Here is a 17,928-nt window from a genome sequence, read left to right as displayed (position 1 = left end):
TTTGTGGTATTTTTTATTTCAAGTCCAAAGGGATATATCGAGTCATCGTAGGGAAGAAAATAGATATTATAAATTGAAAACAAAACTTGTCGATTTATCTAAACTTTGAATTAAAGGTCACAGCATTATCTATGAAATGATTCAAAATTCAAAATTTATGGTACAAAATTAGTCAATTATATGTTTTTAAGTTTCAAAAGTATATGCAAATGTTTGTTTTTTGTTCATGTTGTTTTGCTTAATTAACAAAGTGTTATGGCAAATTGTGAATCACATTTATTAAATATCTATATAAATAAAACATATTTATGTGACAAAAAATATACATGAAAATGTATGCATTAAAAGATACCGTCAGAATGCAACCTGGCTTATCAGCAATACAAAATTCTGTTAAAACTACAAAGTTGATATAAAAATCTAGTTTTACTAAAGGAGCTCTTTATAAAATCAATATTTGGGAACTGTGGGCACTAGAATTAGTGAAAAAGTTCACAATGCCGTATTTTGCGCTAAGATAAATCCCATGTTGACGCCTGTTCTTCAAGAAGTTCTTAAATTTCAATTTACCTTCGCCTCCTAAAATGCAAAGGCGGTTTTACTTCCTGTATTACGTACTTGCTAAAATTTATTTGGAAAGTGGGAGATAATAGTAAGAATTATGTCACAATACTAAGAATTATGTACTTGCCTAAATACATTTGAATCATGACGCTTTACAAAGAGTGTAAAGAACTAATCACCTTATTATTCTAAGCCAGTTGGACACCTTTCTCTGCAATAAGTTCTAAAATTCCAACATTTCCTCCTTGTGCTGCATATAATGCGACATTCCATCCATCATTATCCACCTGCTTAAGCATGTCTGGATAATGTTGGATGATATGTTGGCACATATCTGATTTAGAATTCATAGAGGCAATGTGAAGAATATTACAGCCTTCCTTATCTTTGAATGTCATATCGACGCCTTTTTGTGCCAGAAGTTCTAAAATTCCAACATTTCCTCCTTGTGCGGCGTATAATGCGACATTACATCCATTATCATCTACCTGATCAAGCATGTCTGGATAATGTTGGATGATATGTTGGCACATATCTGAATTAGAATTCATAGAGGCAATGTGAAGAATATTACTGCCATTCTTATCTTTGAATGTCATATCGACGCCTTTTTCTTCCAGTAGTTCTAGAATTTCAACATTTCCTCCTTGTGCAGCAAATAATGCGACATTCCATCCATCATCATTTACTTGATTAAGCATGTCTGGATAATGTTGGATGATATGTTGGCACATATCTGATTTAGAATTCATAGAGGCAATGTGAAGAATATTACTGCCTTTCTTACTTTTAAGTGTCATATCGACGCCTTTTTGTGCCAGAAGTTCTAAAATTCCAACATTTCCTCCTTGTGCGGCAAATAATGCGACATTACATCCATCATCATTTACTTGATTAAGCATGTCTGGATAATGTTGGATGATATGTTGGCACATTTCTAGTTTAGATTTCATACAAGCAATGTGAAGAATATTACTGCCTTTCTTACTTTTAAATGTCATATCGACGCCTTTTTGTGCCAGGAGTTCTAAAATTTCAACATTTCCTCCTTGTGCTGCACATGATGCGGCATTCCATCCATCATCATCTACTTGATTAAGAATGTGTGGATCGCGATCGAGGAGATATCGGCACAAATCTGTATTTCCATTCTTACAGGCAGAATAAAAAGCACGTGCTTTTGTATTTATCTCATCTTTAAAATGCATCATTTTGGCGCTTGTTTTTTCTGAAATGTAACCTCCTTCATGTAACGACATATTTGGTTCGTTATTCGTTTCTCTTTCATTTTCTGCTGAATTTCCTAGGAGTTTTACATTTTCGTTTTCCGTTCTTTTATATTCTTCGTCTGGATGACAGTTTTTGTCTTTGTGTTTTTTCTTCCTGTATTCTAAAACAAAGATTTAATTAAAACATGCGAACCATATGAGGAAAATATTCAACAAGTCACAATTCGGTGATTTATCCCAAAAATGGGTATATATATTTCCTATAAACTAAATAAAGGTTTTATAATATGTACAGAAAAATATGTATAACAACCAATATGGTTTAATATTTTAAGTTATTGAATTTCAGCACTTAATTTCGAAACCTTCGCCATATACCACAATTTATTCCTCACTAAACATTCTGCTTTTTTGTAAATATGTGTTTTAGCTCACCTGAGCCAAAAGCTCAAGTGTGCTTTTCTGATCGAAATTAGTCCGTTGTCTGTCGCCGTCGTTAGTGTTGTCGTTGTGCTTAACTTTACACAATTTTATCTTTTTCTCCAGAATTACCGGGCCAATTTCCAATAAACTAGACACAGAGCATTCTTGGCTTACGTAGATTCAGATTTGTTCAAATGAACGGTCACGCTCTCCTCCAAAGGGAGAAAATTATGAAAAATTAATGGCATCATTGAAAATTCTTCTCAAGAACCAGTGGGCCAGAAAAGATGAAACTCATGTGGTCGAATCATTGTCAGATTTGTTCAAATCCTGACCCCCAAAGCTAAAGTGGAACCACAATGGATTATTAAACTTTTACATAGGAAGATACAGGAAAATTATTTTTCTCAAGAACAACAGAGCCAAGGTTGGTCATATTCATATGAAATTTTCCTCAGATGATGTAGATTCGAGTTTGTTTAAATCATGCCCCCACCCCACCCCCCTAAAGTCTCTTTTAAATTATTTATTTAAATAAGCGGTATATGTATACCGTATACATGTAACACTACTTATCTCCATTTGAATAAAAAGGAAATAATACAGATTCCTTTTGTTCAATGTCATTTGTTGAACTTCCGGATGTATTTCATAACAGATTGTAAAGCATCCATGCACGTTCGTAAGTCAAACATCTTCATTCAATTTGGTAAAGATGAAACATCTGTGAAATTTGTGCGTTAAAAAGAGGATGAATAAAACTAGGAACACGTAAAATAGAATTGCGAGAGAGCAGACGTAACACAAGAAGGTTGTCTGTTCTTGTTCACTGATGTGTGGAGTACAAATATATATCTGCTAAAATATAATGCTTTATAACAGAAGTCGAGCTTAGATAAACATATGTACCCTTAAAAATAACATTAACAAAAATTAACAAAAAACAACGACAGGTCCCCCTTTTTTAGAAATTTACTTATCGCATAAAAACGTACTCTAAACAGTTCGTGTTTTATATTCTTAATATCAATTCTTTATAAAAATCAAAATTTTAAATAGGGTCGTGGACATGACATGTCTCTGATTTAACTAAATTTCACACCATTTACTACAATTGGCATAGCTTTAATAAATATGATGTCAAAGTCTAACTTTTCAATTTGGTTGCCATGGTAACAAGGACGCTATATTGAGAACTCTCAGATTAAGTAAATTTTGCTCTGTCTTAAATGATATTAGTGCACATTCAATAAATTAGTGTAAATTCACACGATAATTACCATCTTTGGGCTCATATTACTTAAATCTGAGAAATAAATTTTATTCAAGATATTTGGATGGAGGTTTAGCGAATTTTCATCAGCAGCATTAAGGCTGTTAGCAAATTGGCAATTTCCCAAAATTGACAATTTGAGTCATATTAAATGAAATTTTCACCATTTTGACAACAGATATATTTGTAACCATGTATCATTAATTAAACTATGTATTCTTATGTTTTATGAAAATAAAAAATATTAATGGGTTAACCAAAAACTTTCTAGAAATTATTCCATGAAAATTGGCAATTTGCCAAAATTGACATTTTTAGTCATATTCAATGAAATTTTTCACCATTTTGACAACAGATATCTTTGTAACTATGTATCATTATATAAATATATATCCTAAGATTTTATGAGAATAAAAAAAATTAATTTGTAAATGTACAGCTTTCTAGAAATTATTGCATTACACCCCCTCCCCCACCCATTAATCACAAATAACAGAGAAGATCATCTAAGAACACATTTTACCAAATTGAACAAATTGTTAGGTAATATGAATATATGTCAAGTTTTTAAAATTTCTTTTTAATAATTAAACAGAACTTCTGCAATTAACTCAGTGACAGGTAAATTGATATGTTGCCATGGAAACAAATCAGGCTTCCAGTTACTTTATTCTAAATATGAAATAAAACTAGAGCCGAGCTCGTTGCAAAGCAACGAGTAGGTCTTCCGTTGGAGCTTTGGACAGGAAGTGCCGACCTTTGGTCAAGGTCACTTTACTTTCTATAAGAGCATCTTCTATTCTCAGAATGAGCCTCTTGTGAATCTTAATAACAAAGTTATGCTTGAACATTTTTTCTCTCTGTCAGTGACCTTGATTTGCTTTCATCACGGTCATGACACAACTTCTATTTATAAATAATTTATATTTCAAGTACGGCCTCCAATGACTTTTATCTATTAATTCGTAGCGTGGAAAAGAAATTTTTTTTATGTCAGTAACCCTGATCTCTATGGAATAACCTTGGATCTGTGTCAAGACAAACCCTCAATCTCAAACAACTTTTAGTGATTACAAATTCAAAAGCCTGACAGGAATTTTACAACTTTTTCTGTCTGTGACCCTGAATTTGATAAAATGGCATTATTTTTAGTCATCTGAAACCGGAGGACCATAAGCTATCTGTATCAAGTCTGAACTTAAAAAAAAATAGGCTAGATTGAATTTATACTATTTTCTGAGTCAAAATGATACAAAACCTTTTTGTCACAAAAAATCTCTTTATCAAGTATGAGCTTCCAGATATTCTCGATTACATATATAAATGGCTCATACAAAACATTAACTCTTTCTATAGTGACCTTGAATTTGCCATAATATTCCCTTGAACCAAAGTCATGACACCTTATGATCATTGGAAATCTTTGTATCGAGTACATGTAGTATGGGCTCAAAGATTCTCCATAAATTTAAAGCCTGGGCTTCAGGGAAAACCTTGAGAGGCAGAAGGACAGCTGGACAGTGAAACAGAAAATGTTATTCCTAACCCATCCAACCCCACCCCACCCCCAAAATACACAATCACTTTGTTTGCGGGTGTATAACTTCCTATGTTTAATTTTGAATGCCTATTCCAGTCATGATTTGAAAAACAGTTATCTTTATTATGTTCCCCAAACGAAGTTGGGGAACATATTGTTTTTACTCTGTTTCTTATTATTATTATTATTAAGGTCTTCCGACTTCCTTCGGAAGACCTTATTGTTTTCCTTCTGTTTTCTATTATTATTATTCCACTTTTCATAGTACAGGTCATATCTCAGCTGTGCGTGGACGAATTTGAACGATTTTCTCAGGGATGATGTATCATGTTAATATCTCCAGGGGTGTCCCTCACTTTTTTGAAATGTTTCTCCGTTCGCGATTTTTGTGGAAATTTGTATTTTTTAAATGGAATTTTGTCGCAAAAAATTCTCGAGAACGGCAAAAGATAGGAAAGTGAAAGTCGCTGAGGTGATAGAACATCGATTGTAGATGTGTTGATCGACCTTCATTTTACGTCGTTTTTACTTCCGGTCGCAAACGGAAGTGAATTCAAAACTACCAATTTTTCAACTTTTTTGTTTTTCAATATTTTTCTTTTGAATTTACAGGGTTTATAGAGCGTCTTCAAAGATATCTATATATGTTTTCATTTTTCTTCATGCGTGCGTTTATTGCAAAGATATGACCGAACCAAAATTTGTCTAACTGTCGAGGGTTCGAATCCCGCTCGGGGCGTTCCCCAAATTTTTTCTTTGTTTTTGTCTTTTTTCAGATGCAAATTTCTTTTCACTCTTTCATAACATGTTTGGAAGATTTTGTCGATTTTTAAAAGCTATATTTGGAGATATTTTGTTAAATACCTGGAACAATCACGATCTGTGTTGAGAACCTACTGTAAATGAACGTAAACGAAAAAAATACTTTATGAAATCTATTTCATGGGATGACACAGCAAAGATTGCAAAAGAGAAGTCGGTCGGAAGACCTGCTTGTTGCCCCAGCAACAAGAACGCATCTAGTTATTATTTTTCTTCTTCTTCTTCCTGGAACTTTTTTGTCCGGGAATGATCTTGTAAACTGTTCGTCCGATGTAGGTAAAACCTTTTTAGGGTAAGTAGACATGTTATGTAGATTTGCGGAATCAAGGTCATTTTGCGCGCACGTGCTTGCAAGAGCGTGCACGTGCAACACGTGAAATGATCAATATAATAGATATAGCCGCAACTGTTCTATTTTTGGATGAAATGCTTTGAAACTCATAATGTGAGGATATATTAGTAGTATAGACATGACGACATGGTGAAAATAGCAAGATCTCACGCGCATGCACGTGCACTTCGCTTTGATTGGCTGCAACTAAAGTCTCAATATCTTTCTTGTTTTTTGACGAAATCCTTTGAAATTTTGAACATAGCCATGTATTAGGATATCCTACAACAAGAAATAAAGCAATTATCATGAAAACACGTGCATGCACGTGCGCTGCAATCTGATTGGCTGGAACTTTAAAACAGCTATATCTCCCTTGGTTTTCAACCAAACAGGATGGGATTTGGAACATAGATAGATATAATGGACTTCTACAAGTAGGTATGCTCACCATGCACATACATACACGTGTGTGAACAAGTGCTGCAATCTGATTGGCTGAAACTTTAAATAGCTAGAACTCCCTTGGTCTTCAACCAAATGGGGTGGGATTTAGAATATAGATAGATTTAATGGACTTCTACAAGAAGGTATGGTCACCATGCTCATGTATGCACGTGCGTGCACGTGAAATGAGTAAAATCAAACATACACTTGAATGAGCGTATTTAATTAATAATTTTGGATTAAATACTTTAATACTCAGTGAATTAAATATAGATTGTGCAGACAAGATGATAAGGTCATGACGCAAATGCATTCACATGTGCACGCGTGAAATGCTAAAGTTTAAATGATTTTTGTACACTTCTTTGTAAATGTTGTTAAAATCTCAGATGCATAGAGCTTGTCTTATTTAATGAAGCTTACAGGGAATATGTCACCAAAAGGGAGTTGGGGAGCGTTTGGGGAACATCTGTAACGGTCCCCGTTACAATTAGCACTAGTTATATGTATTTCAGGAAGCTTTGATAAGTATGGTTTCCCATTCTTGCCCAGAAGTTCGAGAGAATAATATTTAAAAAAAAAAACTCCTATTTTTGCTAATCGTTTTTCTGCATTATCTTCATTTTATACCCCCCCCCCCCTAAAGGTCGCTGATCATGTTCAAAAACACGTTGCCTAGCCGAAACCACATCGGTTTATACACGCCGTTCATTTTACATGTATTTACATTTTTTTTCCCGTGAAGGAGGAAGCGCAGGTATAAAAGATTAAAGAAAAATTCCGGATATTCAACAGCACCATGCATGGACTTCATTTTAGTACCACATATTGTACTTGAAGTTGAATAAAATCTATAAATAAATTTAATTAAAATAGGAAACGGAAATACATTTAATAGAATGAAGTCAACAATACCGGTATATTTGATAAAGAACTATTTGATAAATATATGTATGTATATGAGCAAGGCGAGTCTTTCTTTCTCTCTCTCATTCATGTTTTTTTTTAACCAAGAAAAATTAATGTGCGTAAGATACAAGTTCATTATTTTAAAGAAAATACTCAATATTACATGTAAAGTCATTAAAGTCATATACTCTATATGAACGCCGAATTTTGTGTGAAACAAAATGATTAATGATTTAAAACACATAAAGTGTAATGAAAAATAATACTTTCCACAAAATTGTACCATAGATGTCGTTGTTATAACAAAACAATTAAACATATTTAGGAATTAAAATTCAGTCTTTTCATGAATATTGATGAAGGAAGTGCGTAAACAGTAGGCCTATATAGAAACACATGTCCACGGGAAATCACAGACAACGAGGTCTGTTGCATTTTGACAACAATTATTAATATAAGGTCAATATGAGTCATAACAGAGAAGATGGTTGATACAGAATACATTAAAAGATAAGTACCATTAAGAGTTAGACGCTTGCCATCCACGTCAAAAGTGAGTAGTATCTCAAACAGCCTACCTTGTTTTCTTTATGACACCTCTGTTTATCAATCTAACAGTAGCGACGGCATCTCGTGATGGATTTATTTAAAAATAGATATTTTTTTTCCTTGCAAGATAATAAATAATTAGAATTTAATAACTTTGTAGCGCGTTTAATTTTAGTGGTGTGATTTACAGTATTTTTGTAACTTTTATTGATAAACAAATTATATCAATTTCCAATCGTATTTTAACTGGCGCAAGTTATAGCGTGTATACTTTTAACAATTAAATTAAGTCGTAAAAATGTAGTAATATCATGTAATAATGATAAATTTGTAATATTCAGTAGCTATATATTGTTATAAAAGTTCTTAAATTTTTAGTTCTGGAAATACGATGCAGGTTTATTACTTCTTACATTTAAATCTGCTACCGATATTAAATCACGGAACAAATGAAAATTAAATGTTAGCACACTATAGCTATAAACATTAAAAAAAATTATGAGTTTTGAATAATTAATGGTAATTATAAAAACAAATGGTATTGGCAAGTATGGTCCTAATACTCTTTTACCGGGGTACTGATTAGTGACTGCACATTAATTAAAACCTGTTCTCAAGCTGTTCAGTTGGACCATATTAGTTGAATGTTTTTTTTTCATAAATTCTATAATCGGGGTACTTTATTCAAACCTGTAATATAAATAAACATTGCAGAGCACAGAAGTCGCTTCTGAAGTTCAGACGTGCAAGAGTTACATGTACCTATCGATGTTCAATCCATTTCTTTTACTATAATTCTATCCATATGATTCGAAAGTTTCTATTAAAAGTTAAAGATGGCATAACCATGGAAATAATCTGTGATGGGAAAAAAATGTGTATAGGAAAAAATGTGTTGAAAACGAAATTATTAAATCAATAATGGTTAAAGTATTTAGTAACTGCAGATCGCTAGTTCTTACGCAATGTATCATTAAAATTAAAGTAAAATTACATATGGAGCTAACGGACATGGTAAAAAAAAAAGAGACTGAATAATGTTAATGCCCCAGCGTTTTCTACTAAAACTAAATCCTAAGGCATTTTAAGATGGCGGTATTATAGAACACTCAAGTCTTGTACTGTCAAATAAAATCGTTCGTTCATCGAAGTGAATTTGAATGGGAAAAAGACTCATAATATTTATCATAATTCACAATATAATTTTCCGATCTTCTTCGTGTAATTGCCTTGCATGCATGGACGATGAATGAAAACCCCGTATGCATTGGTATGCTGATCGTTTAAACACACATTATTGCGATCTACTCGATGATTTTTTTTCCCGATAGATAGAGAGAAATTGAATAAAATGAAAGAGTTGACATGATTTCAAACCCATTTTTCTATTTATGACTATCACTACTGGACTTTAAATTCCCTGATATTCTGATTATTCTCTGAAAATCTCTGATAGACTCTGTACTTTTACTGTAAATCACTGTACTTGGCTCTGTACAACACAGTACATTACAGTACATCACTGTACAGAATCACAGCATTTCCCAGCACCTCCCTGTACTTCACAGTACATTTCCTCTGTACATCACAGTACTCTACAGTACTTCCTAGTACGCAGTCACTGTTTTCCACTGTACGTCACAGAGTTTTGCTGTACAGATTACTGTACTTCACAGTACATTACTATTATTCCCTGTACATATATACTGTACATTACAGTACATCACAGTATTTCACAGTACACATAACTGTACATTACTGTACTGCACAGTTTTACACTGTCCTTTTCCCCATTGAGTTTTATTTAATAAAAAGTTTTAATTCTAGTAAATGACTGAATTTTTAATAATTCTGTTTTCAAAGTTTTGTTTTGTATTTATATTTTTCATCCTAAATATTTCCGTGTAAGCATTTTGGAGGTAAAATTTCCAATATTACGCCCGTTAAAAGAAAAAAAAAGGCCAAGACAAGAGTTTGATTTAAAATGGCTTTTTTTTTTTTTAATCTTTAATCAATATTTTTTTTTCAGATGACTAAATATTTCATTTCTCTATGTTTCCGTGTACAGAGGACCAATATAATAAACCGAAATATACCCCGTTACCTTTTTGTTGAAATTTAATTCTTTGAGTTTACTTAATTATCTAAATCCGCTGAAAATTTTATTTTCTGCTTTCTTTCTTTTGTAAATTAAAAACCAATAGCATTTACCTCTGCTCTAACTCTATTGACTTAAACTTATTTAGATACAATTATGAATGCAGTGATTATGTACTAGATAAATTTCAATCATGTATAGTTATGTATTTTCCTCTTCTTTTTATTTTTTTGTATCTAAACACACAAACACAGTCAAATGTAACAAAAGTTTTTTCCCCTTCTTTCAAGATAATACGGTTTATTCCCATCTCGCCTTAACTGTAAAATTAAGCATTCCCGTTTCGCCTTAGTAAGCTCTTAGGTGAATTAAGGAAATGACAATTTAATATATTCAGCATAAAGTATTTTTTGGTATAACATGTATTATTTTATTTGCAGTATTCATAAATTGCCATTGATTATAAAATTAAGTTTTAAATAAATACATCATTTAATTTTTTTATATCAACTCAGTAATAATATTCACAAATACTAAAATTCCCATTTCGCCTTAATGAATAAAATACTAAAGGATCGTTTTGTTATATAATCCTAATTAATCTTACATAATCTGAAAAAATTAATTTGAGCATCGTATGTACAATTGCTTTATAAATTTTATATTTTTCACATGAACTGATAATGCACACCTGGCATATAATTATCTATAAATCTGAATTCTTAATAAATCATGATCTCAAGTTAAAATAAATTGAGTGATGTCAAACTGCACAAATATTAAGTGTAAATAAAATGAATTTACAGTTAAAAACGGACTTGGACTAAGTTATGTTCGTAAAAAAACATTCTTCGTTGAGTTTACCTTAATCAATCTTAAATGATTTAAAATTTTCATTGATATGGTATGACATAGATTAATAATTTTTTTTTTTCAAGAATTACCTTCAGATTTTAAGTAGCAATTTTTCACTGATGACATTGCGACACTTCCTTCAATTCAAAAACATGTTTCTATTAAAAGGAAAATTATAAAAGAGTTGAGTTTAGTTAAATAACAAAATTTTGAAATGGAAAGTGTCAAGAAAGATTATACTAGTACAGTTTAATAATTCTAAAATGTATTTATGAAAGATCCAGCTTAAATTCACTTCGAACAATAAATTGTAATATTTTAACAATTACTTTTTATTTATTTTTTTTTAATAATAATTACACTTTACTTGAAACACAAGAGAGAAAGAGAGAGAGAAGATATTTCCGAATCCACGTGTCACTTCAATGTTGCGTAATATTGCATGCTTGTATATACATGTAGCTGGCGAGTGTCCATGGCGGCAGTGACACCTGTCGTCTTACTGTTCGGGGTACTTCCCGGCGCTGCCAATAGTGTGTACACACTTTTGTTTGTAAACAAGCGATGCTAGACTTACCAATTTCTGAAATCTTTTTAACCTGACAAAAATACTCTCGAAAATTTGGTATCAAATAATTGTCACAGACACTGTTAAGATTACATGTACATTACATTCTGGGTTTAATTACCTAAGATAGAAACTACTTTTGACAGAAATTAAAAATATTTTCTAGCAACAGAATAAAAGTCAGTGTTAATGAACGATGATTACATATATATTTTTCTCTGTTACTCGCGATTACATTTTTTATATTAAAAAATATTTACTCTGTCAGTCTAAATACTAGCTAGTCCCTTAATATATCTCAGTAAACGTAAAAAAAAATCTATTTTAGTTATTTTGTTTTTACGAATCAAACTTTATGTAATCTATCATCAATTAGAAATATTGATATTTGACATCCCCTCCTTTGATATGATATTTTAAAAAGATAAAAAAAAAAAGAATAAGAAAGAAAATAGAGAGAAGAAAATCCAATTCCAATCATTGATAAATGTGAAAAAATTTCATGCATCTTTAATAATGTCGCGTGATTGCCCCCCTCACCCCAAAAAGGAAAAACAATCAAGGTTTCCTTGAGTGTTTAAATATAAAATTCAACCGTGATCCCCTAAAATCGGTCATGGCACGTTTGAGTATAACAATGCAGAGATCTGATGGCACGAAACTGATGGCCCCGGGCAATTCACCGGCTTTAATTTGATGAAATATCATTTTTTCTTTTGCATGCAAGACCCTTTGAGAACTTTGAATTCAATTAGTAAATGCTGAAATTACCAATGAATTATAACAAATTTACATTTAAACTGTGAAACAATGAGGGATCTTTCTCGCTCCCGTGCCATCAGTTCCGTGCCATCAGATCCTTGCAATCGTGCCATGACGGACTACCAATGCACAAATCTATAGGAAGTAATCAAAGTTACTTATTCTTGTGCAAACGTCAACCAATATTCTGTTGTTGTTTATTATTAATTTGTTTGATTATTTTTCTTTATTATTATTTTGATCTATTACACGGAATATTACTCAGCAGTGAGGGACCTTTCTTGTTCGCTGATCCTTAGGCCCCGTGTCTTCAGCTCCTTAGTAAACCGTTCTTCTCAAACATGTTCAATATATACAATATTTAATTGCTGAGTTTTTGTGAAAAAAAATAAACAAATATATTCTACATTAAGGGGTCATGTACTCGCACTCAGGGTCCGTGTCTGTCTGTTGCTTCTTAGCATATTTTTTTGCTCCGACGTGCGATACGGATTCTTTCAACACAAATTTAAAACATACACATAGAAATGTTATTGTGATAATCCAAGAGTCTGCACTTATGGGTATTGTGATCTGGACGCATTTAAGGAGGAAAACATACCAAAAAATCCTTATTAGGAAAGATAACCACTGCTGACAAACTGGAAAAACGGCTTCAATCAACTAAATATTTATTTACTAACAGATCGATAAAACTCAAATATTACATGCTTCATGTCTTACTTCATTCAATATATTATATAATCCATTTCTTAAGCGCGATTCTGAATGAAATTTTTCTTGGAACTTACAGTGTACTTGAAACGATATAATTTTCATTAAATGCCGTATTTACATCTTATGCATCAACACCCCCCTCCCCAACTCCCCCATTTGAAGGACCCCCCCCCTCCCCAACTCCCCCATTTGAAGGACTTCCTATTGGGCCTATTTGATGTAGATTAACTTAATTAAGACTGCACATGTATCTCAAGTTTCCAATAACTTTTGACAAAATATTACTTTGTAATTACTTAATGTATGATCCATTAATGTTTATTGATGTATCCTCTATCTTCTTTCTCACTCTTTCTCTGTGTGTTTTATTCTTATGATTTACATGTATCTTACAAATTGCTAAAATAATCATTTTCTCTCTGCACCTCTCTCTCTCTCTCTCTCTCTCTCTCTCTCTCTCTGGGTTAATTCAATTTTTGTTATTTGATTTTGTATACATGTACCTTTTTCCTATTTTTATCAGTTTATGCATTGTGTCTCTAGTACAATATCTATGTACTACAGTTTTTAATTCAAACATTTTTTTTTCTATTTAAAAAGCATGAATTCTTTCTTCTTGATTATTAAAAAAGTTATGATTGTTGTGATGTATAGAGATTTGTGAAAATTCCACCTTGTTCTGAGTGGTAAGTTAGTTTGTATATTTGCAACTTACATCACTGGTGAGACGCGAGCCCAGAACAAAAGGCAATTAGGGTCTATTGTTAAACTGACCATAGCGAATAACATGTGATATACAAGAACTTACCTTGGTTCTACCCGAGTGCGTAAGCATGTAAAAGAAAAGGTGCGGATCAAGGATTTTTGATAGAAATTTATTACAATAGTTTACTTTTTTCCGTATTTTCTCATGAAATTCTACAGGATACCTGGTACAGTTATATAATATCCTGGCGTATTGTTTTTTTTTTTCGAGCTATTTAGATGTTATTTATTAAATAAATTTATTGCAAACTTTGAAGAATATAAGCAAATAGGGACTTAAAATGTTAGCATATGTGTCTATAAATAAAATGATATAATCCATATTGCACTTTTGTGTAACCTTTTTTATTTATATGCCGTAATATGGAAAGGGTGCAGTTTTCTTAAAAAAAATATTAACTTCTTATGTTTTCGCCCTAAATAATGCCCAATCAGTTTTGGCTATAAATATCTATTGGATATTCCAAGCAATAATAATACGATTGTCTGTCTTTCCAAAAAAAAAAATTAACAAGTTGCATATTTTGGTAGCAAATACATTTATTCGTTGGTTGAACCCATCTGTCAGTAGCTGTGTATTTCCACAAAAAATCAATGAAATTACGTAGCATTTTCCAGTAAAAATCTGTAAGAGAGTGGCCATATTTATGGAGGAAAAAAATTCGTTTGATCCACCCATTCATTTCAATCTTCATGCATCTGGTTGACAGAGATCTTAATTTTCTTTCGGAAAAATGTCATCAAAAAGTCTTTGTTAATAACCGATTACGGCTTTAATTAATCTACAGATAAAATGTGCATAAGTGAAAAGACTAGAATTTCTGACAACGAACTAAAACCATCGGGGGAATTCCGTTGAATTAATTATTTTGGATATTTTCACTACAGTTGTGCTTCAAAAGTATTTTCCAAGTTTTGCAACCAAAAAATTATGTTCAACCGTGCAGAATGGGAAAACTAGGTTTGAAATACAATATGGTCGAAAATAAGATACGAGACGATACAAAGTTTGTTGAAAAAATAGGTATATTATTCAATTCAAAATTTCAACCAACTAAATGTTTTAATCTTGACCCAAATAACTTGATGGCTTATCCGAGTTGTCTGAAATTTGTTCTTCAATCTTCACTTTTTCTCAGCCACATTTCTCACCTATCTCGATCTTAATTCCAAATGTCTGAATGCCGAATACTAATGTAGTATTCTATATAACGTTATGGATTTACACATTGAGCATGATAATTATTACATATTTTTCCAACCATTTTGACCACTGAAATATGTCTTTTATAACGGTGAATGCATTTCTTAAACAATTATGCACGTAATTCGTAAATTATTAACTAGGCTAAGAGTGCGCGTCATATTATACTACAGATTTGGCTTGTACATCTGATCTTATTAAATACAAATGTATATGAACTGATTTTTCAGAGTAAAATAAAAGTTTACTTATTCAAGGTAAATGTTGTAATAGATATCCACTAGTACCAGATTGACATTTATTACCATTTAGATCCCCCTTTCCCCCATTGGACCTGGGTGCGTGGGCCAATGTGGACATTTTACTATCTAGAATTCACTAAATGTAATTAATTTTTTTTTCAAAATTAATTTTCTTTTGTTACTCTCAACTCAATTAATGACAGAAGAAACAAAAAGAGTAATCTTACACTTGATCTTTTGTTTGCACTTTCCGACTCACAGTAAACCAAAATAAAAAAAATATATAGTACAATGCTGGTACTTTATTTAGTTTTTTCCATCTTTTTCAAATTAATCTTAGATAAATAACAATGTATTTTTTTACTCTCCATATGGTCATGGAGTTGACAAAACATATGATCAACTTATACAATGTACAACATTTACAGATGATAGTAGATATGCCTTAATAAAATATTAATTTTAAATTAAATAATCTTTCTTTGAAATCAAATACCTGGTAAATAAAAGAGAAGATATTTTCAATTCAATTGATTGGTCAATTCAAAACTTTAAGACTAGAGAAATCATAATTATTTAATATTATTATGATATTACGTATAATCAATAATCAGAATTTTTTTTTTCTTACTTTTTATACATGGCATTAGTGTATTCTAAGCGCATTTATCAGCGCAAAATTATCACTCTCAAAATAAATATTTTATTTACTAAGATTAAAATACCAACGGCTTTATCTAAACAATTAGTGAAGTTAAAAAAATGTAAAATTTAAGAACTACAGAAGTTTAACAAGTCTAAAAAAAATCACAGTATGGTTCAGTAATGTACAGTGTCAAACTGGGATGCGTACATTGAACTTCAGTGATGTACAGTGCCAGTCTGGGATGCGTACAGTGATCAACAGTAGTGTACTGTGCTGTACAGAGATTGAGTACTGTACGCGTCTGTGATGTACAGTGTTGTACTGTGGAGGCGTACAATGAGAGACAGTGGTGTACTGAGCTGTACAGTGGGGACGTACAGTAAAGTACAGGGATGTACAATAAATTACAGTGAGTCTGTACTGTGATTTACCGAGGATTACAGTAGGTACAGGGAATTTGTACAGTGACTGTACAGTGCTTAAACAGAGAAAATCAGAACTTTAACAGTGGGTAACAGAGTTTATCAGAGATTTTTCAGAATATCAGGGAATTTTCAGTTCAGTAGTGTATCAGAGTACACAATGTATTTTAACATCGAATGCATGCGGCTCTCTTTCGCCACGTGCATGTAAACGAGAACTGGGCTACAACACTGACAGAGCTGGATGACGCTGTTTGCTATATTACAAAGATGTGAATTATAGTATATTTGAAATTAATATTAAATATGTATTTATTAATGTTATTTGATTTTATACGTATATATATATATATAAATAAATAAACGGAGATTCAAACGAATGATGGTAAAAATAATATGTACACAGCATGCGTAGTACGTACCTATCACAAGACTTCCGTCACTAATAACAATTATTTGTCGAAGTCCCCTTTCAAGAATTAATCAAATACAATAACACGGGATAGAGAAATGTTTTTTTTTTATTTTAATTGTATTGATGCGTGAACAGGCCAAAGAAAGCGATTAATATTCGAAATGATTTTACGCAACCGGTGTTTGGAATAAGATTATATAAAGATCGGTAAAGTAATCTTATTGATTTGATATAATTAAAAACATTATTTCCCATTAGTTAAGAGTTCTTTGTACAAGATTGATGTTAAACGCGATCACAGATACTTGCTTTGTTTATAACACAGGTGGCTAGTACACTGGTGACCTCGATCGGCAGCGTGGGATTAGCGCGTTATGTTACATAACTGAAAACATCGAACTGAAACATGAGATCGTAATATGTATACAGCTAATGATGTCAATTATTCAATGCATACAGTTTAAAATTACTTACATAGTTTGTTGTAATAAGAAATGTAGGTAGATATATTTAATATTCTCTGCTTTTGAACACTATTAAACTAACAACAACAAAAGAAGAAAAGAAAGTTAGACTAGTTGTAATAAATCATTTAATAGTGAACCATAAAGTACGTTTAAAACCTTATTTAAAAGAAAATTAACATTAAATACTGCAGGGTATATAATTGATGGCATGTCTGTTTCAGTTATACACATGAAAAGGTCTGATTTCCTTTCCGAATGAAAAACGCTACCTGTTTACCTGGCCTGCTTTGTACTACGTATTACGCAATACCCCCGGTATAATCGAACACAAAACATTTTCATCAGATCAAAAAGGTGTTAAAGAACAATTTTGTCCGTAAAATCCAGTTCGAAATATTTACCGTTTTTGAGTTATAAAACAAAAACTTTCAAGCGCGCTAAATCCCTAATCATAGGGGCCAGCCCCTTTTGAATAAAATTATATGAAAGCCCTTGCAATTATGCACAACTTTTGTTCAACATGTCTTCACAAAATGTTTTTAGTTTCAAGATAAAAAGGAAAACATGTGTTAATTTTCGCTCTTTTAGGCATTCTAATTTTTGACCCCTATATAGCGCCATTTTGTATAGAGAAATCGAAAAACAAAAACCGATGTGCACAACTTCAATCCTTCTATTAT

At 31.8% G+C, this 17,928-nt stretch overlaps 1 protein-coding gene across 1 annotated transcript in view; it reads right to left on the bottom strand.

Moving 5' to 3' along the window:
- Nucleotides 1-752: 752 nt before the first annotated feature.
- LOC134262106 (putative ankyrin repeat protein RF_0381) overlaps nucleotides 753-17,928 on the bottom strand; it is a 42,352-nt gene continuing 25,176 nt past the window's right edge. Inside the window, exon 6 of the mRNA XM_062744495.1 lies at nucleotides 753-1,954. Coding sequence (XP_062600479.1) covers nucleotides 753-1,954 — 1,202 coding nt within the window. The remainder of the gene's footprint in view (nucleotides 1,955-17,928) is intronic.

Source organism: Saccostrea cucullata, unplaced genomic scaffold (genome assembly GCF_032062105.1).
Source record: "Saccostrea cucullata isolate Sc308-1 unplaced genomic scaffold, CSIRO_AGI_Scuc_v1 ctg3629, whole genome shotgun sequence".
Lineage (NCBI taxonomy): Eukaryota > Metazoa > Mollusca > Bivalvia > Ostreida > Ostreidae > Saccostrea > Saccostrea cuccullata.
This window is presented reverse-complemented; position numbering and strand designations above follow the sequence as displayed.